Source organism: Melospiza melodia, chromosome 2 (genome assembly GCF_035770615.1).
Source record: "Melospiza melodia melodia isolate bMelMel2 chromosome 2, bMelMel2.pri, whole genome shotgun sequence".
Taxonomy (NCBI): domain Eukaryota; kingdom Metazoa; phylum Chordata; class Aves; order Passeriformes; family Passerellidae; genus Melospiza; species Melospiza melodia.
The window spans coordinates 118696012-118721363 of record NC_086195.1 but is presented as its reverse complement, the minus strand read 5'-3'; the positions used below and the strand labels follow the sequence as shown (position 1 = coordinate 118721363).

Here is a 25352-nt window from a genome sequence, read left to right as displayed (position 1 = left end):
TATTCCTTTGAAAAGCAACACAGAATACCAAAGCCTAAAGAAAGCACAAGAAACCACACACCTCCTCTGGCTGAGAGCAGAGCTCATCTCCTCAACTTCAATTTAGAGGGAGCCTTCAACTCTTTCTCCACAGTAAAAGAAAAAACTCCAACAGTTTCTTCCATCATAAGCTCTTTAAGTACTTCTGAAGAAAAGTGATTTGTCTGATTTCAGGACATGGAAAAAAAACCCAAACCAAAAGTTTCCCACAATTTTGCTTTTCTCCTTTCACACTTGGTTAATTGCAGGCTGAAGTGCTTTTTAATAGGGGAGAAAAAGCAGTGCATTTTAGCTAAATTGTCTATGTCTGGTACACAAAAAGATCTGAACTGCTGAGAATGATTGTGTTCTTTACAACACTAGTAAAAAACCCTTCAACATAAACACACCTCTAAAAAAATTGCATGTATCACATTCTTTCAATGTAGACACCACTTTGTGTAAAGCAGGGCAAGAAAGGCTATATTCAGTATTTAACGGGGATAAAGCTTTAATCCTGAGTCACAAATAAGTACTCTGTGTTGGGGGGAAAAAAAGAGTCTACAAGCTGGTATTTCTGGCTGTCAGCATGGAAACAACAGACTCGAGTTAAATACTGGGGCTGTGTCAAACACACAGGGAAAGTTCACAGCCCAGTGCTGGACTCAGAGCATTCAGCACGTAGGCAAGGAGAGAGCATCCATGGTACACAACACCTGTTAAAGACTTAGACAGGAACTGCCAAATATTTTTACTTCTGGCCCCTAACAGGCCAAGATAGATAGTTCTAGAATGCAAACTGTGTCCTCTAACCTTCTTTTTTCTTTAATAATTGTGGAGCTGAGGTTCCTGCTTCAGATATATCTGGTTTCTAAATCAGTTGAGGGTGAAGCTGCTGCCTCTGTCTAATGGAGATAATGGTTGGATGGGAACAGCTCCCTAGCAGAAGAAGGAAAAGGTTTCACCCAGCTCTCTAAGATGTTTTCAACTACTCTGCAGAGCCAATAGGTGAGGGGAGCCCAACTTTCAGAAGGAAGGAGTGGGGGAAAGGGCTGCTATGCACCCACAAAGGGACTGAGGATATAAGAGGATCATGGCTAGCTGAACCATGACAATTTTCTGTGACAGGGAATCGAGCCTTCCCATCACTGCTTCCAGAGCTATCTCCGTGCACTGCAGGAAACCATCCTGGCTTGGAGTCCAGGCCAAACCCTTGACAAGGGAGGGTTTGGCTAAGTCAGAGGCAAGGCTTACATCTGCTTCCACTTGTGCTGGGAGCACACAGAGCAGAGGTCTAGAGTTCTCTCTAGTCCCTCTGTTAGTGAGCCCAGGACACACAGTAATTTATAAAGGTGTTTCACAGGTTGCACAGATACTCCTCAATGGTGCCCTGCACAGGTGACCCAGAAGCACTTCCTGATGCAGGGATAATTACTTTGGGTGAAGGCGATTTCACTATTCAGGTATTCTAATCTTTCTATAGCACAGGAATTGAGAAGGGTTATTAAAGATGCACTGCAAAGGAATACACATCTATAACCTCTTCTACTCAGCACAACATTTTAAAATTAAATGTCTAAAAGAACAATATCTGATTTGCTCATTCTGTTTGAATGACCAATTACAGTTCATTACATAAAATTTAGAATGCAGTATTGTGAAATCCACAGATAAGATTACACACTAGTTGCCACACAGATTTCTGTTAACACAGCCAAATAAACTTTCCCTTTCACCTCTCTCTCACCATCTTTAAAACAAAGGCCTACTTTACCAAACAAAAAGGAGACAGGTGAGAACCCAGGTCTCTCTCCCATCAACCTCTTGCCAGAAACATAGACCCCCAAAAACTGAATAAAGACACACTGAGATGGGGACACCATCAGCACCTGAGAAGTAATTCCGGGCATCCTGTTGGATTTGATAGCTTTTATAGACTCCCTCACCATCTCCTTTTCTGTTTTCTCATCTACACCAAGAACAGAAATTACTAGAAATGCTGCAGATGCTCTCATCTACAGACCAGTTCAGTCCTTGTGTTCTTTCAGGAAGAATCATTGGCAGACCTGTTCAGAGACATCTTTCTACTGCAAAGCAGCAAAGAAAAGTTGGAAGTGGTTCCAAAAGAAATTTCTGAAGTGGACAAAGGAAAACCTCCAGGTCCTACAGGGCCCAGACATGTGCACCATTAACCTGCCACGGAACCACCTCACTCTGACAACAAGCTGGTGCAGCAGACATCAGGTCACCTCCCCTCAGCTCAGCACACTCCAGCCAACACACCAGAGCACTCACACAGGAGCAGGAGGCAGGCAGGTCTGTGGGCTCTGCAGTATTACAGACCTGGCATCTGTCTGTGATGGCTTGCTAAGTTAGATGAGAATTACAGGACGTGCAGAGGACCACCTTCCCCTTCAGCCTTTGTGTGGTTCCTACAATTACACAGTGCTGCAGAGCAGTGCCAACTTCTACACCCAGGTGTGTCACCAAAGACTTCCTCAAGCAAAAGAAATCCAAATTGCCATTTCTCTCTTCTTTGGCTTATGTCATGATCAGACGGTATTCTGGTGCTGATTTGACAAAACTTCTCATGAAGATGAAGTTAACAAACATAAAAATGAACTAATTTATCTTCATTAAATACACTACCCTTTTAGAAACAAATTAACAAAACCCCCAAACCCACAAGAAACAGCAACACCTCAACCCACAGAAACAAAGAAAAAAAACCAAAATCACTGCCCTGAGGACTGTAGGTAGATTGTACTCCAAAGATATTTCAGAAATACCAGCAATTATAAGCTATCCAACTACCCCTACCTGAAGAGCAGATCTGAAATACATGCAGGTTAATAAAAGCTATATAGCATTTCTTCTACATTTCTCTCAAAAGAAGAATTTATAATTTTTCTATCCAGCCACACACACCATAAAGCAAGCTTAGAGAAAAGATTTGTGTTACAATTAAAACATACTGAGCAGTCAAAAAGCTGTGCAAGACTAATTTTAAAAGCCTGTAACAAAGTGATTTAAAATAATATTCAGGAAGAACAAGCAGGTTGCCAGAGAAAGGATAATGTTCTCAAAACTGGCTGCTCAGTTATGATCCTAAACCTAGTATTAGGAGGCTTATGTCAAAGTGGCTTATTAAAAACCAAGACTGACATTATTTTGCTGGCAGTGGAGATGAGTTAGGTCATCTCTAGTATGTGTAGATAGATACTAGAATTCTAACAGAGAGCACTGCAGCCAGATGAGCTAAAAATAGACCTTTTCTGTATCTACTCTGTGGATACAGAAACTTAGTCTGATACAGAGTATAGCGGAACAGATATAATGTTTTTATCCTGAAGATTTACAGCTTCTCTCTCATTTGTGTTCCACAAAAGGTAACAGAAGCATTATGTTCCTCTTCATATACTGTTTTTCTTTCACCGTACCCAAGTCCAACTTGCTTTTGCTTTCATCGGCAGCACTAGCACGTGTGGCCCACAGACAAGAAGGCTCCTGATAGGACTGACACCTATGCTGATTCATGGGTGGCCAGTTGCCTGAATTACCACTCCTGAAAAGGGACAAAGTAATTGCCTAGTGGCAGCGATGCCCCTGCTTCTGCTGGGAGACATCTACCTCTCCGGGTGGCTGCCTCCTAAGGAGCAGAGTAACAAGGGCCCACCATCACCTCCCGCCCTTAAGCCCACCCTGAGCTGTCCAGGACCATGGTCCATGTCCTGTTGCTCCTACTACATGGTGATGCTTCTTGGTAAAGATCCAAGAAGCCTGGAAAACAAAGCTGCCACTGAACCTCTTCAGGAAAAACTTGTTGGAATACTTGATCCTCCAGCTCAGACCAACACTAAGAAAAGCAAGCACCATGATCACTATCTCTAGCTGAAATACTATGTGTCAGCAAAGTTTCAATTCCCTTATTTCTCTATTGTGGATTGGTGTTTGCTTGGGTTGTGTCAGACTTTTTTAAATTGTTCTGTAATAACTCGCCTTAGCAATATTAGCAATACAGTTGGTGGAGCAGCCGACACTTGCTATTATTTAATTTCCACAGAGCAGCACCCTTGTTACAGTTTCAATGCTAGAATTCAATTCTATTTGGCACTAATAGATATGTGTGCTTTTAGGACTACCAACTCTTTCTTTGACATACTGCCTTATGATTTTGTGTTTAAGGCAGAGTGATCAAACGTATGCACTTTAAATAGATATACAACTTTTTAAAAAGTGCATTTCTCAGATAGCAAGTTATCAGCAAAATAGAAAACCATCTATCAGTTTAACTGCTGTCTTTTAAACAACAAGGAAGGAAGAGGAGACCTAAGCCCAGTTAGCAGAAGTATAACAGAAAGTTACTATGGCACTTGCTGCAATGTTCTGCGTGCTAGAGCACACATGGAAAGTCTATGAAATGTTAAAGTGAAGCCAGGTCTCAGCAGAACTTTACCAGCATGGAGGTTAACCACATTAGGTAGGAACTGAACATACTAAACATGTTTCCTAGGATGTTTGCCATGAAAAGGCAAGAGTCAGTTTGTTTCGGAGGGAGAACAGCATGTATTTTGATATAACAAGGGGACTCATTTAGAAGGCAAGTATATTGGGGAACAATCTACAAAGGTAAAATTATTTAAGTGAGGGCACACCTAGAAAATGTAACAGTTTGAGCCAATTATTCTTTTATGGATGCTGCCAGTGGGGCTGAAAAAGATAGTGCCTTTCCTAAGACAAAATTTCATCATTTGCACATCAAATTGGGAACCTAACAACCCTTTCACAGATCATGAACTGCGTGTTAGAGCAAACTAATTTGAGTTTAATGAGAGGCAGAATCTCTCCAGCTGAACAATTTCTCATTTCCCACGCAGCTCATCAAAACACATACCCAAATGCCCTTGATGCCCTGACACTTGTACTGCATGCATTAGCACACCCACATACACGACATTTTCAGCATAAACTAAGCCACTAAAGCGATCATAAAAACATATTAAATGAACTTTGCAAAGGTGACAACACTAGGGTAATATCTAAACATCTTCAATACCACCTTACGCTGTCTCTTTTCTGATCAATACACACAGTTAATCTACTGTCTCCTGGGCACTTTTCAGCTGCTAAGCATTATCATGCCAGTGCATAACTTACTTATGTGCCCAGTTGTTAATTTGTCAGTTTTCAGCAATGAGCGTACGTGAAGTACGGAGCAGTGCAGCAAAGAGATCAGTGACTAAGAGCAAATTGGGATGGTTTAAGGGAAGCATCAGCAGAGGAAAATTCCACTGCTTTGCAAGCAATCACATAGCTCTCAAGAGCAGTAGTACTCATCGGGGAGGAAATGCTTCACTTTCCCCCTCCCCTCGAGTGCTGAATTTGTCATGTGTGGTTGCCCTCAATATGCTTATCCCGACCAACATCGGGCAGGTGCTTCACAGAGCTCAGCAGGAACAGATTCCGCTGGCGAAGGAGAAGAAGTGCCCCCGGCGCTTGTGGCAGTAGCCAATCACCAGCAGACAAATAATTTTTCAAGTGGATGGCTGCTCTTCACCGCAGCCCGCTGTGCTCTGCGTGGCGAACCGCGCACCGAGCGCAGCCGAGGAGATCCCCGCGGAGCGAGGGCTCTGCGTGCCCAGCTCAGGCTCGCCTCTCTGCTCTGTGCCAGCCACTGGCAGCACCAGGGAGAGCAGACCAGCACCATGAGCACCAGCCTGCAGAGCCCAGCTCCTCCGGGCCATCAGCCCCACAAACGCAGGGGAGACACAGCTTCTTCTCCTGAGGGATTTACCGTCCCTTTACTCACATCCACCGAGAAGAGGGGCCTGGAGTGGGCGCACACAACTCGGTAGAGCCCCCGTTCCACCAGGAGGGCTCGGGATGAGCCGCAGCCAGTGTCAGGGTGTCTGGTCAGTGTCACTGCGGTCGGTCGGGCTCCGCAGACGCGGACCGCGGGTGACAGCAGCGCACCGACAGCAAACCCGGCGGCTGCACTCGCTCCTTTCCGCGTGGAGCGGCCACACGGCGAGGGCAGCGCGATGGCGCTTTCCGAAGTCATCTCTGCCATGACCTGCACGGCTCGGCACTCCACGCTGCTGGAAGCACGGCCGGCGAGCTGCCTTTCTGCGGCGGGAGGGTCACCGGAGCGCTGTCCCCGGCAGCACGGCCGCGGCGGCGGGGCCACCTTCCCGCAGGACACCGCACGGGAGGCGGCGGTCCGTGTATCCCCCCTCAGTGTCCTTCTGTCCCCAGCCCCAGGAAAGGCGCTGGTAGGGGAGGGGATCCAGGAGCACCGGCGGAGACGGTCGGGCTCTGCGGCGAGGGGCTCGCCCTGCCCGGGGCTCGGCCTACCGGGCGCTGCCGCCCCCCCCGCCGCGCTCGGTGCTGCACGGAGGGGCGCGGCCGGTACCGGGCCCTCCGCCGCCCCCTGCCCCTCCCGGCACCTGCCGGGGCTGACACCGGCGCTGAGGCCCCGGCGGGACTCACCGTAAATCATGGCCAGGCCGGTCTCGTGGAGAAAGCGGACGCGCCGGTGCTTGAAGAGCCAGATGGTGAGGATGGTGAGGGTGAGGAGCAGGATGAAGGTGAGCAGGCTCACGCTGTCCTGCCGGTGGCTCTCCTCCGCCTCCTTCTCGGTGGCGAGCTCCTCCATGGCGCTGCTGCTGCCGCCGCTCCGCTCCGCCGCTCGCAGCCCCGCGGCCGCCAGCAGGAGCAGCGGGAGCGGCGGGAGCCGGCGGCGCAGGGGCCCGGCCATGGCTGCGGGAGCCGCGATGCCGCGGGGCTCCGCGCCCCTCCCGCGGCGGCGGCCCTCGGGCACTGCCCACCGCCCGCCCGGCCGGCCGGCGGGGGAGGGAGCGGGGAAGGGAGAAGGAGGGCGGGAGGGAGCGGCCCCGGCGCGCAGGAGCCCGCCCGCCGCCGCCTCCCGGCCCCTTAAAGGCGCAGCCCCGCCGGGCCAACGCCGCTCCGCCGGGAGGACGGGGGGCCGCTGCTGCCGCCGTGCCCGGCCCGGCCCAGCCCAGCCCAGCCCGGCCCGGCCCGGCCCAGCCCCGCCCGGCGGAGGTGTCGGGGTGGGCGAGGTTTCCCCCGGCTCCGCGGGGCTGGCCCTGCTCCGGGAGCTCCAGGAGCCGCCCCGGTGCTGCGGGCAGAGCGGAGGGGCCGGGGCCGGTGCCGCTCTCCCTCCCGCGGCGCAGAGCGAAGCTGTGAGCGGCTCTCGCACCCGGGCCGTGCTGGAAAGCATCACCCAGAGCCCGCCCTGCCCACGGCCGGCTCGGACTGGGCCGGGAGCGCACGGCCCCGTGAGATCTGGCAGGCAATAAAGGCTCTCGTCTCTCTTTCTCTCTTTCTCTCTTTCTCTCTTTCTCTCTTTCTCTCTTTCTCTCTTTCTCTCTTTCTCTCTTTCTCTCTCTTCTCTCTTTCTCTCTTTCTCTCTCTCTTTCTTCGTAGGAAAACTTACTTACTACACGTAAATTGCTGACTTGGAGGTTTTCATCCAGATACATCCCAATGGACTTTTGCTTCTAAGAAACAGGACAATTGTAGGAAATGAATAGAGAGTTAGTCAGCAATTTTAATTTGATTTTTTTTTCTGAAAAGAAAAAGAGCATATGTTCACTGTTTGAAAATCATCTCGAGTTGGGGAGATGAAGGAAAGAAAAGGGGAAGGAAAGAGAAGTCACTTTTTGCAAGCAACCCAAAATCAGCACTTTCTCCTTTAGCTTTTTTCCCCTTTTTCTTAAATGAGTCATAATCCCTTTGAAAGATGAAACAGATGAAACATTGAGCAATGAAATTGTTAGGGTTTAAAGAAATACAAACAGCTGTAAAACTATGTTTGTGTTTTCTTTTGGGGTTTTGTTGGTTGGTTGGTTTTGGTTTTTTGTTTTACCAGCCTTGGCAGGAGAGCGCTCTGCCTTTTTCTACCAGAGGAATCCCCCAGCTTCCAGTGGTGGTGTAAGCAGTGCTGACATTTCTGCTCCTGGGCCATTCTCCCAGAGCTATTTTCAATCACAACATCTAACATGTATTTTTAGTCATTATTTTGCATAAAAAGGAAGCAAAATAACTTTGGTCATATTTTAAATTAGTTAGATGCCAGAGCTTATCTCCTTTAGTGTTGTGCTCTTTCCTAACATTGTTGCCATGTTTCTGAGGGTATTTATTGGGATGCTATACTCACAAGAAACTTTAATCTCCTACTAATGCATCTGGAATTGTCTTTGTGTTATATGCTATTTTTTAGAAATTCTCTTTTATAAATATTTCAAGATGACAGCTATGTAAATCTACACTTTTATTTATATGTAGTCCTTTTAAAGTCAGTATTTATGCCAACTCTCCTCAACAACCTTAAAAATCCAGTGTAATTAGTTGCAATTATATTTAAATATTTGATTGTGCAGGGCTGAAAGCTTTCTTTGATAGTGCCATCATTTGTAAACCTCTTAGAGATGAAAAGAAGTAATTTGCCTTGAAGACCTCGCTCTTAAACATATGTGAACCATTAAAAATTACTGCCTCAAGGCTGACTTATGTTAAATCTCATATTCAAAATTAACATTTCTGATATAATGAGAGCATTATACCGCTGAATCTTTACTGTGTATCTTTAGGATATACAATCTACATACAATGTAACATATATCTTTAGGATATAACCACCTACAGGCCTCCTAGCAGACTAGAGTTATGCACTACAGTGCTAAGTATGTGTAATGCTAATAAAATTGTAAAATAAAAAAACTGGATAGCAATAACAGGCTCTCCTCTGTGGGTTTGGTTTTTACGTGCTGCACAGTGCTGGGCAGTCTGTCACTACATGATGACTTTTTTTAAGGAGACAATTTCCATGTATATTGTAATTTTATCCACCTCTCAGCTAAGCTGCAGCCAGGGTCTTAAGTTACTTCCTGACAAGTCTTCTACCAATAACCTGTGTTTTATCCTTCTACAGCTCACTATATACTATGCCTCTTGCTCTCCATGCAATAATGAGAAATATCCAGGCATTTTTTAAATACTTAAGGATAGTAGACAAATTTTCCTTTTTATTTTTTTTTTTAGCTGAACTCTGCTGTTTATGGAGGAAAGCATTCATCAGTTTAATGTGTCAGTGCTATCATCAGCTCAAGCCTTGAACTCCCACATTCACATTTACCAGGCTTTTTCCCTGCTATCCTACCCCTGTAGCCTTGTACGGGTATCACCTTGTCCTAGGAATCTTTCTTCAATTATTTTTATAAAATTAAAAAATTAATGTTCACTAATGTTGTGTGCAACAGTGAGTACAGCTTATTCTTTCTCTGGACTCTGTGGGTGTAACTAAATCCTGTATGCAAAATGGTGATGGGAGCATGATTGTTTCTGTCTGTGCAGAGCATCAAAGTTTAATAGTGATGTAATTGACTTCTCTTCAACCCAGTGTTCCATCTAATAAGTTGTTGCCAGGGAACTTGATATGCAGAGCATATTTGATTTGTACAGGCCATAACTTGCTGTCTCTTTACACTCATGGATTGGTATCATGGTGCATAAATACTTAAACTGATTCAAACAGCATCATCTAGAGTGTATGCTGTCAGCTAAGGAAAAAAGGTATCAGGTTGAGCTTCTTTATCCACTTCTGTAAACCAGGCTGCTTCCTTGTCAGAGGCTTGTGCTGACACAGCTCAGCTCCTCTCAGTGCTGTAACTCCCAGGTCTCCATGCTCTTTTCAGTCCATTAGGAACATCAGTAATCTTGCATCAAGGGGTAGCTCCACCACTGTAACAGCCCTGCAGTTACACTTTTTGGTCCAGACTGTTTTTGGCAGTTCTCCACCTGCCTTCCCAGTCTGTTTTGCACTAAAACTTCATGTACTCTACAGGTGGGACCTCTGCCTGACAGCCACCACATATGTTGCAGAAGTCAGCCTGCCTGCTGAGCAAAACTGTCATTTGATTCTATTCCTGCTTTCTATCCATTTGTTAATTTTGATCTGGAGTCAGGCAGAGGTCTTTGATCTGCTTGCTGTTGGAGAGGCCCATCTTGAGGCAGAAACAATGAGGTGTGTTTTGGGAGATGGAGGCCAAGTGGATAACAACAGAGGTATAAAAACCTTCAAACTAAACTATAAGATGGCAGTGAAATAGGTCAGAGGACAAAATATAGCCATTCAACAGAGTTCAGCCATACTTGGATGGATGCAGGAGGATTTTTGTATTAAATGCTAATAAATATTTACATTTGTACCTAGTTGGTAATTGACTGGCAGGATTGAGTCACAGGAGTCTGGCCAGAACACCACAGAGACCAATATGGTTCAGCCTACCCTTAGCCTATCAGTTTTGTCTAATTAAAATGTTCATTCTGCCAGAAGCACCATCAAAGAGTCCATTGAGTATTCTTATAGCTTTGTTTGTCAAGGAAGTCATTGTTATCACATGAACTGATACACACTTTGTGTTTATTCTTATTCCCAGAGCTGAATAATGTCACGTAAGGCAAGTGCAAGGTCCTATTTTCAATTGCTTTCTTTCCAGCTGTTGGTGGCAACATAATCCACTCCTTGTCAATCACACTGGACAACTGGTGCTCTATTGAGACCTTTTCTGTATTATGCAAGTCTGTTGAGACTGGCCCTTTGTGCTGCTGGAAGCAGCAATTTTGAAATTTTCACTGATCTAACATGCTGTTGTAGGACTGATTCTGGTAGAGAAAGGTCTTGCTGTTGCTTGGGCTTATAAAAATGGAAAATCAAACAAATCCTTATCTTAATTCCTGGCATGTTTATGCAACTGCCTTTGCACACTCACATTTTCTAGCACATTAATCCAGAATGCAGTAGCAAGTTGATTAGCTGTCAGGTCAGCCTTGTAGAGCAGCAGCTGCCATGTCAGCCACATTCCTTTCTCCCCCTTTTTCTTCCTTTCTTCCCTTTTAAGCCAAACCCTCCCATCACTGTGCTTTAAAATGCCAACCCATTTTGAACCTACAGCTGACTTCTGACACCAGTGGGATCATCTTGTGGGCAACTCTCCCATGTCTGTGTAAGATATCCATATAACCTAGGATCCCTATTGAGATGTGAGGTTAAAGACAACTAAATGTTCTGCAATTGAATTCTGAAGAACATGTCACGTTTTTACTGAAAACCATTTCTTTTCAAATCTCCAGCTTGTTGGAAGTGCTAACAATTGTGACACATTTTTCTGCTTGTACTAGTTCTGCAGAGGTGTCATATAGCTGAGAAAATGTCAGAACTGCCATTTTCCATCAACGCAGGTGCAGAAATCATAATTAGCCTTTCCAGTAGACAAAGTCTAGCTAGAATAAAAGCTGTTTTGTGCTATTTGCAAGACACAGTAGTCACTCATCGTGCAGCCACAACTCACAGCTTTTGAGTCATGATAAATTTTCAGGGTGTCTGAGAGGGATATGACTAGAAAATTTATCTATGTAAGAGTGCTCTGTCATCTCCCTTGTACCCAAACAGATTTATTTCCCCTTCTAGCTGTTTGTGATATCAGCAAGTGTCATTCTACTAGGGGCACAGCAAGTTGTCTCTTTTTCCTCAGAAGAAGGCAGTTCATTATCCTTTGCAGGTGCACATCAGGGTTATGACTTTCAAAGTCGTAATCACTCAGAGAAGAAGCTAAACAATCATTCTTCTCATCACTCATCACTTCCCACCATGCTCCCCATAAATATTAAAACAAGTGAATATCACAGCTCAACAAGTACCACAACTCAACCTGTGCCAGAAGATTCTGAAACAAACATTCTGGAAAAGAGTAAGTGAGCTTCAGTTGAGGCTTGTGATTTATGAAATGACCTTGTGCACAAAAGAAGGGTCTGTGTGAACATCACTTGAAACTGCAAACGTGCACATGGATGCTCTATTAGTGACAGCTGTCAGTTGACCACTACCAGAAACAGTGTCTGCAAAAGGTTTTCCTGAATGCAGTTCAGAAGCATACAGCAGGAGAGATTGGGTGGGTACAGTGTGGGCATTCAAATTGTTGAAAATATTTCTATTCCATATTTACACAATTATACAAAAACCTATGACCAAAAAAAAAAAAAAAAAAAAAAACCAAAAGAAACCCCCAAACAAAAAACCAAACAAAAAAAAAAAAAACACCACCAAAAAAACCCTCCAAAGCCCCCTGTTCTCTTCTTGATAGAGAAACAGAAAGTCAAAATTATGCTTCATTAAACTTTGGCTGTAGTAGGAGTCCTAGTAAAATATCTGTATTGTATTTGAATATCTGCATATAGGCCTTGCCCTGATAAGCCCCGGTTGTTCTTGATGGGCTGCAACTGTGATGTCCTTAATTGGGCAGCAGCTGTGGCTAATGAAGATAACTGGGATAAAAGGGGCTGGGCTTGGCCAGTCAGGGAGAGCCTGGAAGGAGCCCTGACTAAGAAGCAGGAGCAACGCTGCTGTGAAGAGATGCTTGTGAGTAAAACCACCCTGAAGGTATGGGACGCTAGAAATATGATAACAACAAGTGGTGACCCTGACATGATAGAAGATAGGACAGCCAAGAGCTGTGGCAGCCTGAGAGCTGGGACTCTAGAAATATAACAACAACAAGATGTGATAGAAGATAGGACAGCTGAGAGCTGTAGAAGAACATGGCCTTTGAGTCGAGGAGCTGTGACAGCCAGGAGCTGTGAGAATATGGCCTTTGAGCAAGGAGCTGTGTGTGTTGTAAATGGCCCTTGAGTCATGGGGAAATGTATGTACTGTACTTGAATATCTATATTGTATTTGAACATCTATAAGTAAAAGAAAAGGGGGAATATAGTAGGAGTCCTAGTAAATATATGTGTTGTATAAGTGGCCTTGCCCTGATCCTAGTTGTTCTAAATGGGCTGCAGCTGTGATGTCCTTAACTGGGTGGCAGCTGTGGCTAATGAAGATAACTGGGATAAAAGGGGGTGGGTTGGCCAGTCAGGGAGAGCCTGGAGTGAGCCCTGACTGAGAAGCAGGAACACTGCTGTGAAGAGCTGTTTGTGAGAAAACCACTCAGAAGGTATGGGACTCTAGAAATGTGATAACAACAATATGTTAACAACATTGGCTACGTTCAATATGTATGCCTGTAGGCATTGCACAGGCTAGAAAATGAATCTCAGTCACTAAAGTCATGCTAACTATCCTGGCTTCCTCTGAATTAGGCAGCCCAGAGGCATGGTGAGACATTGGACAGAAAAAGGTTAGGTCTGTCCTGAGAAGTTATGTCTGATGGTGCTTATTTTTGCTTTTGTTCTGGAAAGAAGTGATCAAACAGGAAACTTGTGGTTTCTCCTACAGGAAAACAATTTTTCCTAGAAATATAAGATCCTAAAACACCCATGGATAAATTACTCCCATCGTGCTGGACAACAGCTGCTCTACAGTTTAAAAGAAGCTTAGAGGTTTGAGGAATAACTAGAGGTAAGGAAGTATGGGCTCTAATTCTGCTGAAAGAGCTGAATTATTAGCAGTGTACTAATACAGTCAATTCATATAATCAAAGCAATTTTCTGCACAGACTAGAAATTACTAAGGGAGAGAAAGACCATCAGATAACTGGCCAGAAAGCATAGGATGGCTGAGGTTGGAAGAGATCCCTGTAGTCCATTTTGCCCAACCCCTCTGCTTAAGTAGAGACACTTAGAGCTGGTTGGCTAGGACCATGTCCATACAGCCTCTAAACAATTCCATGGATGGAGATTCCACAACCTCTCTGGGCAACCTGTGCCAGTGGTCAGTCACCTTCAGAGTAAAAGATGCTCTAATGGTTGGTCAGAGGGAACCTTCTCTGTTTTACCTTCTGGTCTTTCTACTGGGCATAGCCTGGCTCCAGCTTCTTCACAATTTTCCTTCAGATATTTATAGACGATATTTATAATTGATGAAATTATCAATAGATGATAAAATGAGATTAGGTTATCAATTATGACATTGTGAACGTAATTATCTATTTTAGCAACAATATTCATCTCTAGAGCTTTCCATACTGGCAAAAGTCTGATAGTGGTGTTTCAAAACCAAACTTAAATTGTAAATTTCTATTACTGTGGAAACTAAAAACTTTATTTACAATTGACCAACACTGGCTCATTTTGAGTTTCACACCATTTGGGAGAGCCCTGAGTCAGGGAAGCAGAGGTGGCTGCCTAGTTGAAAGATGAGGATTAGTCCAAAACAAGACAAGGTGATGCCAGTACTGAGAGCTGGTTGTTCCTTTCCAAGAATAATCAAATATGGGCTGGTCAGGCAGTGCTGTTGGGCAAGTTTTAGCTTCTGGTGGGCTCTGGCTAATACCAATGGGAAGCTCTAAAGGGAAACATGCTGGCTCCAATAGTAGAACCCTCTTGCCACAGATCTGCATCTACTGGAAAAATTATGATAATAAGTCTGGGCCAAGTTGTGTCAGAATGAGATGTCTAACAGCTCCCTAAAACACTGGACATGAAGCTTTCATGTGGATGCTGCAGATAGGGGTGTTTTTTGTTTGCTTGATTGCTAGGCTGCTGGCCAAAGTCAAAGAGGAGAAAGATGCAAAGGACTGAAATCAAAAGACAGAGTAGTTGTCAGCTGCTTTGAGGAGCAATCAATACAATTGCAGGCTGTAACCCCAAGATAGGAAATATCCAAGACAGATGTGTCGGTGGAATCAGCATCACAGTAGTCAGGTCAGACATAATTGGTATTGTAGGAACAGATGCCACCTAGAGTATTGTAAGGAAGAGTTTGATGCTATACTGCACTGTCTTTACCTGTTTATTCCTTATTTTAGTAAATAGAGTAGTACATTCTATAATGAAGGTTTTTCATGTTAATATTATGTATATATTCCCAGTTCCTCATGCTTCCCCTGTTGTGCGCTAGTCAAGATAAATTCCAGGTTTGGGCAGTAGAGTAGGTGGGGTGATCTATTGTGCTGTAGTTGCTATCTGCATACAAAACTGGGATATCTAGAGGCCACAGCAGTGTCTGCAGATACTGTGAGTACAAATACATCTACTACATGTGGGTATTAGAGCATTTTCCAAAAGCAGCTTAATAATAAGTACATCTCATGACCTCTAGTGGTATTAAGCCCGAGGCACTGTCAGAGTCACACGTAGCAGTTTCATGCTGCTGGGGAAAAGCCAAGGTTGCAGAGGCACTACCACATGTGAGACAGCTCTGTGCTGCTGTCCCCACCCTACTGCCAGGCTTATGCCAGCCACAGTTTTGGCCCATTGCCAGGGTAAGGATGAGAGAAGTTTTTAATTCAGAAAAATTCCAAACACTCAGCAGAGCGAATGTTTTGCAGCAATGTTTTCACTGTCAGCTAATAACACGTTGTCATCAATCTTTCCTGGTGTCATGGCTTAACCCCAGGCAGCAGCTCAGCCTGACCCAGCCACTTGCTCACTCCTTCCACAGTGGGATGGAGAAGAAAATCAAAAGGGCAAAAGTCAAAAACCTCTTGGGTTGAAACAAGTACAGTTTAATAGGGAAAGCAAAGGCTATGCAAAACAAAACAAGGAGTTAATTCACTGCTTCCCATGGAGAGACAGGTGTTAAGTCATTTCCAGGGAAGCTGGGCTTCATCACACATAACAGTGTCTTTGGACAACAAATGCCCCCACTCTGAGTGTCCCCCCCTTTTTTTTAGTTCTGCCCAGCTTTACATCCCAAGCATGCAACCATATGGTGTAGCACATCCCTGTGGCCAGCTGGGGTCAGCTGTCCCAGCTGTGACCCCTCCCAACTCCCTGTGCACCCCCAGCCTCCTCCCTGCTGGGGCAAGGAGCAGAAAAGGCCCTGACTGTGCAAGCACTGCAGAGCAGTAAGGAAAATATCCCTGAGCTATCAACACTGTTTCCAGCACAAATGCAAAACACAGCCCCACACGAGCTACCATAAAGAAAATTAACTCTTTCCTGGCCAAAACCAGCCCCCTGCTATTATCTTCATGTAGAGAAATAAGGAACATGGAAGCACCAGTTCAAGAAGGAATGACAATGTGCAAGGGGATATGATATAAGAAAATATAGGTAGTATAGAAAGTAATCTCACTCCTTAAAGAGTTGCAGCTGGGTTAATTATTGGAGATTGGGAACAGGCCTGATGTTAACAGGCCACAGATGTAGCCAATCAGAAGAGTGCTATAAAAGAGTGGGTTGGTTGGTTGAGGGGAATTGGAGTCAGTGGATGCTGTGAGAACAAGGAAGAGTCAGTGCCTAGAGGAGCTGTCTGCAAGAAACATCAAGTAGGTATGAAGTTCTAGCAATATGAAACCCTTGCAATGTAATGATAATAGAACTCTTGCCCTATAATGACAACAAAAATGAGAATCTGAAGGTAAAACTGGCAGTGCTTTGTCTGTAGTGACCCAGAAAGTCAAAGAGGAGTAAGGATTTCTGTTAACATCAGCAGAAGAATAATGTTCTGGTTCCCTGTTTCTGTGGGTTCTATTTCATTGAAGAGGTGCAGCTGTCATTGCTGCCATCCTCTTGGAGGGTCTGGAATCCCCACAGCTTGGAAAAGAAGCTAGAAATGATCTGCTGTTGTGCCTGGGATATCAACTTTGGCAGCAGGGAAAGGCAGGACCAGGCGTGCCAGAAAGAAGCTATTGACAGAAAGATGAGGTGGAAATGGCAACAAGTGTGGCAGCAGAAGACATTGAACACCTAATCAGCTGTGTGGTTGGGAAGCCAGGCTTTCCCACAGGACTGACTGGGGAAGCCTTCTCTCATGAGTTGCTGATGCAGCCTCTGGGTGCAGCAAACAGGAGGTTGCTGGGCACCTTGAGACAGGCAAGTTAGGTTCTTTAAAGCTATAGAGCCTGTTCCCATGGTTTCCCTTCTCAAAGATCATATCCTGCAGCCCCTGAGACATGCAGAGTGTGCAATGAGACAGTCTCCAACAAAATTATTTCAGTGGTCTGCTACAACTGAGAGAGATGCACTCACATTTTGCTAAAGTGCTCATTATGGAAGGCATATTTTGTTTCATTTGCTCTTAAATTTGGTTTCGCTCCCATTCTGGTATTTGGGGTTTTGTCTAGTTCACTTCTTTTACATTCATGGCACCAGTCTATTTTGGTGTTTTCTGTTGGAATGTTGGAGGACACAAGACAGATGATGGACTTTGGACCTGGTTAACTTAAGAGATTTGATAACAGGATGCTTTGGCAAAAGCAAAGAGAACATTGGAAATTAGACCTAAATTACAAGAAGGTTAAATCAAATGGGTTTACCAGAAAAAGAAAATCCCATTAAACTCTGTAAGCAAGAGGTGGTGTTATATGCATGAGTTTGTGTATATGATTTTAACCCAATCATTGTAGTACACATTACTAGTCTCCCTGAAATCGTATATAAGTGTTTGTATCCACAATAAAATCAGATTCTGATCACCAGGTCAGTCTCCCTGTCTCTCTCCATTGCTGACAGTTTTCTAATTATATTTCTGTTGCTTTCTATTATTTACTCTTGAGTACTTTGGTGTGTAAATAGAGGGACTTCAAAGTAAATTTTTTTTTTAAAGAAATAATTTTAAATTATTGAACTCAAGCCAGTTTAATCCAGAAAATTAATATTGTGTTTACCACAAGTTATTTAAATTTTAACATCTTTTTGTATGCCTGAAAAAGATCTTAAATGGATTTGTTTCAGGGTATGATCCGGCGTTATTTACTTACTATATTTATCTCAATAGATATGTCACCTTTACAAATAAGTGAGTAGACTCTAACCAGTTGTTTGAAGCTGAGTTGTTATAGCAGGCACCTCTTTAATGTGTGAATTGATTTGACCTTTTATTGTGTGTATGAGCTGATTTGACTTAGCTGCTTTCCAGGTGTAAGCCATTTCTGGCATGGACTGTGGTTTCACTTATGAAATTAACTCCTGGAAATAATCAATGACAAACAATTGAACATAAGAAGTGTGATTAACTTCAACCAGCCTTGCCTAAAGTTTGGGTGTCTATGTCTGTGTTCATCATTCTTTGTTTGCTTTACTAAGAAAAAAAAAATAGGAGGTTGAGATAGGTCTGATTAGCTACCATCCAAAAGTGCTTATTAGAGATTAATTGCCTCCCCCACATTTTTTTCCCACAGCCTACAAAAAAAGATTGCTTTGGATGATGAACTTAGGGCTCCATATCTGACTAGTAGACCTACCAAACTATGGCTGATGAAGTCTACCCAGGACTCTAGTTTGTTTGGCACCAATGGATTCCAGTGAGCTGTGAACTGAAAAAGAAAAAAACCCCAACTTTTTGGTCACTTGTCTGTACTGCAGATGTTCAGCCACTAACAGAAGTACAGGAGAGACAGATTTTTTCTTTGTATAATTAAAACCAGAGACAACTATTAGATTATTTTTCTGGGTACACAGGTCCTGCTTAATAGGTCTGAAACAGAGTAAAGTGTGAGTCCTGAACTCAGCTGTCATTATTGGATTTTGGTTCTTTTTTTAAAATTTGGCTTTGTCCTGATGCCTCTCTGGATGAAAGTTTTTAGAGAGGTTACTGCAGTTTGAATAACCCCTGAGCTCCTAAAAAGAAAAGGATTGAAAATCATCAAAACAGAAGAAAGTTGAATGAGAAATTACTTAATTTGCTTTAAATCAAAGATATTCACCATTTTCACATTGCTCAGTGGTCAGCTCTGCATCAGTTTCTCATTACTTGGCTGTGCTTCCCCTCTTTATTCTTTTAACTCTGGACAAATTTGCCTAACTACATGCAGGTCATGTGTAGTGTACTTAACCCTGTTTGTGATCACAGGACTCCTTTGGGATTTCACATTACAATATTAGAATTTATACTTCTCTCTGGTGAGTAAGTCTTTTTTACAAGAGAAGATATCTTTCATTCCACTCCTGTTCCTCTGTGTCTGTACATTTTATTTACTGATTTCTGTACTGAACATTTTCACTCCTTCAGTGTAAACCACATTATTTGAAAACCAGTCCTAGTGTGAGTCTTCCTAATAGCCAAGCAAGCTCTAGAGTTTAATCTCTTCCCAATAATAATTACTTCAGTATTTTCTTTCCATCTGCTGTCTCTGCAGTATCCCTTGCTATTTTGTATTATTGACAGTTTAACTAATTTATTCCTCAGAGTCTTACAGTGATATTGCACTATTTCCAAAAAGGGTGTCTAGAATGTTAATTGCCCATTCTGCTGAAAGATAGAAAGGGAAGAAAAGGCAAATAGAATAGAAAACAAATAGAATCGTGTGTTTGTTTACTTTAACAGTAGGATTTTTTCCACAGTTAACACTGAATATTTAAATATGCAGTTTAGATCTGATTCACTGGCTCATTACTATGCTGATGAAATTTTATAAAACCTCAACCTGTGTGCAAGCTGCTCAGGCTTATAGATTCCTGTGTAATTCCCTGAAGTTAATGTGGGCAGACTACTGCCTTACTGCAGCCCTTCAGTATATTTTGGCAGGATTACAAGGTTCAGATCAGTGATTTTTGTCTACATTTTTGTTGAGGATCCCACTTTTTTCCAGTCTCACTGGAGCATCAGGCAGCCACTGTTCACACCCACAAGAACAATACACATGGCAGGTTGTGCCATAAATAAAGACACCCCACAAAGCTAATGTTAGGAGCTTCAGATTGGAAGAGCATCAATAAACTGTGCAACAATGTAAATGAAACTTCAGATAGACAAATTATGATGAATTGTGCAACAGCTAATTAACACATTGCCACTTCCAATTACCCATTTTTCATGGTCTGCTGCACCAGAACTAGGAGGACAGCTTCTACCCCAGGTCTCAGCAGTCCTTTGTCCACAGCAGCAGCTGAAACCAACAGTGAAAGAGGATTGGTATTGTGTTAGACACTAAGCAAGAAACACCCCCCAAAGAAATGGAATGTACAGTCAAAAAGGCTCTAAAATGCCAAGTGATAAGAGCAAGCCACTTTTACCCAAGTGTTTTATGGACTTTTCTACATTAGGACTATGACAGAGGGAAACTTTCTATGAGCCTACCTTTGCAACAATGCTCCACTGAGAACCCCAATGTCAGATGCTAGAGACCTGGACAGAGTAACTGCAGACAGATGCTGGCAGAAGATTTTGCCAATTTTAACTCAGATACATAGGGAAGCAGAGCACCTCTCACTTTTATAACAGCAACAACAAAAAAAGATAACTCTAAGCTTGGGAAAAATTTAAGGACTACTGGGCTATAATGCAGCAAGCTGTTAAAACATATCTTAATTTAAACTCTGAGCCCAACTCTTTGCGCTCCCTCAAATCCCATTGAAATCTGTAGGTTTTAGAACGTGAACACATGCCTTGCTGAATCAGCACTGCAGCTTGTTTTCTGAATTGTTGCTCTATTAAGCATGAATTAAAGACATATAATTCATAAACTTTGATGTAACTACATTGTATTTTCATTTAACAGTAAACTGAAAATCTGTCTGCTTTAGCTAAAGTCTCAGATGGAACATAAGGCTTTCTGGCAACCTGAATTTTGGGTAATACCCTCATTTAGGCAGCTCTCTTTGTATCACAAAACTGGATCTCGGATATAGACTCTTGTGTGAGATGTATCACCCTGAAAGTGTTACATAAGAATATGCTTTATAGCTGAAAACTTAATTGTGCTCTGTTGGGTAACTGCACCCAGTATGTTAGCTGCCCTTAAGCCAATTGTGACCTTTCCAACTGCAGAATTTCTGTCTCAGAGATGGCTTGAAACAAAATTCAGAATGAGCGTGGGGTTTGTATTGTGCATTATGCTGTCCTTTGTGCTAATATTAGGATATAGTATTTCATTTCTTCAGACAACAATATTTAATTTATGCCTCTTAAAAATTATTGACTATTTGGATCTCCAGTAAAAAACACTTCTAAAATTATTTGTAGTACTCTGTGGTGCCTTTTAATAATGATTTCAAATACTGTGCTGTCTCTCTGCATCTCATGTAGAACACTGCTCACTTTGGTTCTGAACACCAGTGACAGGAGAAGGTCTGTAGACAAGCTGTAATTTCTTACAGGGAAGGTAATTTTTGAACAAGCAGCTTAGCAAACATTAACTATTCAGTTTGGCTGTTTGTTCCTTGTCCTATCAGGTAAGTTCACAGTAACCTGGGGCACAGGCACACCTATCCATTGTTCCCACTTAAAGAACCCCAGCATTAAAGCTGCATATGACAGATTCTATGCTAGGGACAGCTACCCAAAAAATTACCAAAAAAAGAGTGCATTTCCTTGTTGAGCAGAAGTAATGTGATTTAGCACAGTTACTGGTGACCAGGGCTAATTTCTGTATGCAAGGAGATGCTGAAAAGCCATATATTGCTTGAAAATGAGGACATTAGTCCAAAATAACCATTAGTAATGCTAAAAAGAAGATTCTAGTACATCTTATCACAAAATTAGCCATTTTATTTGTTCTACCCTACTTGTTCTCAAGTTGCAGAGTAGCTTCTCTTGGTGTTCAGTCTGGCAAGAATCTCCATCAGTAGAGAATCTGCTAAAGAGAAAAATAAAGGCTAATATGATCTTAAAGTATGTAAAGACTGTGTGAAAATCCTAGTCTGTATATTCATCATCTGCTTCTGAAAAAGAAAAGAAAAAGAAAGAAAAAAAAAAAAGGGAAAAAAGTATATGAGACTGAAATGCACAGATGTCTTGTTGAAATGGTTGTTTTACACATTCATCTGTTTCCCAACACAACTTACCAAGTCTGTGCAAATATTTGTGCTGGGCAAGGGATGTTTACTGTGACAGTTGTGTCTTAAGTATGCATGAAAACATAACCTCAGAGAGTGAACCCAGCAGTAAAGTATTCTTCCCTTCCTTTCTGTCGAATACTGTGTAATGAATTCAATACTGTGGAAGGATTCATCTGTAATTCACAATTTTGTATGAGTATAGGTTAATCTAATGTTAACTAGGAATTCTTTCCAAAGATTTATATCAATTTTAGATAAGTTGCTAGGATCACAAACACAGGATTTATAATCTTTCCTGATAGAAAACATGAAAGGAACTTTTAGAAAGTATTTAAGCTCTTTTGTTTTCTTTATTTTCATGTCTTAGAAATTATATTTTCAAGGTCTTATCTATAACCAACAGGATTAAAAACCCACTTTAAACAAAACACACTTCAGTTTTGTCATAAAGGTATGATTACAAGAGCTTTAAGAGACACACAGAGAATACAATGAATCTCATGAAGGGGAAGGCTGTGAGAGTTGGCTTTTGTGCATTTTGTCAGGCTTCCAACACCACCAAGACAAACAGATTCTAACCCATGATAGGAGAAGTGCAGATGAGCACACAGTGAGCTCTTGCTTCCCTAAGATACCTGTTCAGGACCTGGGCAGGTTTCCAGGTCCTGATGTTTACTGAGAACTCCTTTTCTGTGCTTTTGGGGCAATGCAGAAGACTGTCAAATGAAAGGGAGTTAGAATCTTGTCTGTGGGCATGCAAGCACTTCCAAGCAGTGTGGGCATGAGAGCCACTCCAAACAGAGACACAGCCCATGCAGGTGCTTTGCCCATCTGCCTGAGAATGGCATCACTGCCCCCCTGGGAAGGACAGCAGAGATCTGAAAGGCTCCTTGCAAGCTGCATGTGCCCAGAAGTTACCAATCCAGCAAGTCTCTTTCACCAAACACCTTAGAATATAACCTTTACAAAGAAAATGTTTTACTTTTCATTTACCTAGATACTGCTTGTGGAGATCACAAAACTCTGTATTAGACAGTAATTAGATATATTTCACAACACCCCCATAAGGGAAATCACTAATTACAGCACTTTGTTGAAATTAAGGTGAGTGTAGTCATGGTTGGTAGTGGCTATGATACCATTGCAATCTTGTATTACTACACTTCAGGCTATGATTGTATCAGATCTCAGAAGCTGAGAGGGCTGGGTCTGGCTGGCAGATAAATAGAGAATGAAGAACTGAGCTACGCACTTGGGATTTCTTAAGTTACAAGCTTATAAATCACAAGTCATATTAATTTGATCAGGAATAAGTACTCTGGAGTTTGGTGTCAGGAAACACCCTAGAGCTTGATAGGTTGTGCTATGCCAGAGAAATAAAACCTACAGCCTTTCCTGATCAGCTGCTGTCATAAAAAAAATCCTGTATTTTTATGGGACTGATAATTTTGCAGGACAAGTATATTGATCATAGCAACATGGGAAAATCTCAACTCCAAAACTTGCATTTGCCTTGCATCTTCTCCTTAGTGATGTAAAGTAACTTTATTTTTCTTGCATTTGAATACCTTTTAGAAACATTACTACAGCAGTGGTGGGATATTTCCATTAGAGAGCTCAGTGCATCTCAACAGGGAAAGAAGTCTCTCTACACACACAGACTATGAAGTTTTCTGTTACAACAGGAAATCCAATAATTGATGTGAGATGACAATGTTCTGGTAACATAGTTTCAGGTTTTGTTGGTTTTAGCCTAATTAAATGGTATTTTAGTTTTTAACAAAAAGGTATCAAATGTTGCTTTTTATTCCCTCTATTTTTTTTTTATGGATGAGCAGAAAGAGGAGCCTGGTTGCGTAAAGGCTGCAGAACTTTGTTAATCTGTATGAAATATGGATGTCTGGGAGGGCTGTTAGACTTCCAGAGAGTGAGCTAGAAGAGGTGAAGGTGTATCAGACTCCTGCATTAGCAAACACTCTCAAACTGTTCTAGCTGGACACACTCTGTGTCCTGGGTTGAGACAAAATTTGGGAGGAAAAAGCTGGTGCGCAGAGGATTAGATGAAGATCAGCAAACTAGTGCCCAAGAAAATGGCACAGAGCAAATCCACTTTTCTGCTGAGATGTAAAGCTGTGCTCGGTGGTGTTGAGGGTAGCTGTTGACCTGAACTGTAGCTTCAAAAGCTCAGAGCAGGCCTCACTACTGCCCAGGCACACGGTTCTGAGGTAAAGATGACGCCAAAAGGAGTGTCAGTCACACCTCCTCCTTAGCAACCATTTATGAGCAATTGGTTTCACTTCCTCCTTTCTGTTGTCCTCGGGGCCCTGAGCTGGACAAGCCTTTCAGCCTGCTCAGCTGGCAGAGCTGCTCTGCCACATCTCCTGGCTTCTCATCTCTGCTCCGGCAGCAGGAATGCCATCCTTTGTTTTACTCAGAATGTCTCAGAGGTTTTGTTGGTGGGCATGGGCCGGGTGTAGGTGGCCAGGTGCTGGCAGCACGGGTGGTCTCTGTGAGGAAACAGGGCTGTCCCATGCTGGACACAGCCACTTCCAGACAGCTCCAACAGACCCACCATGGGGAATGGCTGAGCCCCTCCAGTAACACCAGTGGCACCCCTGGGAAAACGTATTTAAGGAAGGGCAAAACCACTACATACCAGTGAAAGAGAAAGAGGAGTGAGGAGAAAAAAGTGGGGAATTCCACTGTGAACAGAAAGGTCAAAAAAGAAAGAGGGGGTGGAGGTGCTGCAGTGCTGGAGCAAGGAGTTCCCTGTAGCCCATGTAAAGGACCACAGTGGGTGCAAATATCCGCAGTGCAGCCCATGAGGGACCCCACGATAGAGCAGGTGGACACTTTCTGAAGGAATTGAACAAAGCGTCAGAGACAACTTTGAAGTATTTCACCTCAACCACAGAAAAAATCCTCTTTAAAATCTCGGGAAAAATGTTTTTGACTGGTCAGTCTGATTTAAAAAATGTGAGTTTTCACTCTGGGGGAAAAAAACAGCCAAAGAAAAGCAAGCCAAACAACAAACTCGCAAACCACAACCCAACATAGGAAGCCCGACTATTTGCAAAGGGAGGCACAAAGCAGAACGCTGGGGGTTCTTATGCCGCCGCCGGCCGCTTCTGCTGCTCTGAAACAGTTGCAAGAAGCCGGGTCTGGGGCAGCGCTTCCAGGGAGGGAGCGCGGCGGTGGCGCTGTCCCGAGGGGACCGCGCCGGTGTATCCATAGGGAAATGACAAAATGATGTGATGCAGGATTAGTCGGTTTGTATTTACACCCCGAACCGGGCTGTTTGCCTCCGACATGCACAGCTGAACCCACACACGGCTCCGGGCGGGACACCGGTTTCGCCTCGGTGGAGCGCTGCGTTCACGGGCAGCCACCGCCGCCCCTTCCGAGCCGCTCCCGCGGGACGGGCGGGAGGGAGCCCTCCCCGGGGCGGGGGAGCGATGCTGATCTCGGACAAACCGCGCTGTCCCGCTCGCCCCGGCCCCGCGGGCGCGCTGCCTCCGGCGGCCCTGGCCCGTGTCAGGCACCGCCCCGCCGGGCGCGCCCGCCGGCCCGAGGCGATGGCTGGAGCGGGCCGGGGCGGGCAAGGGGAAGGGAAAGGCGGGGGGAAATGTCGCGGTCGCTACGGGAGA

At 43.7% G+C, this 25352-nt stretch overlaps 1 protein-coding gene across 2 annotated transcripts in view; it reads right to left on the bottom strand.

The window, feature by feature from the left end:
• Nucleotides 1-6775, bottom strand: part of SLC9A7 (solute carrier family 9 member A7) — a 67345-nt gene extending 60570 nt beyond the window's left edge. For both annotated transcript variants that reach the window (XM_063149714.1, XM_063149715.1), the window contains exon 1: nucleotides 6508-6775. In XM_063149714.1, the coding sequence (XP_063005784.1) occupies nucleotides 6508-6775 (268 nt within the window). The remainder of the gene's footprint in view (nucleotides 1-6507) is intronic.
• Nucleotides 6776-25352: the final 18577 nt, after the last annotated feature.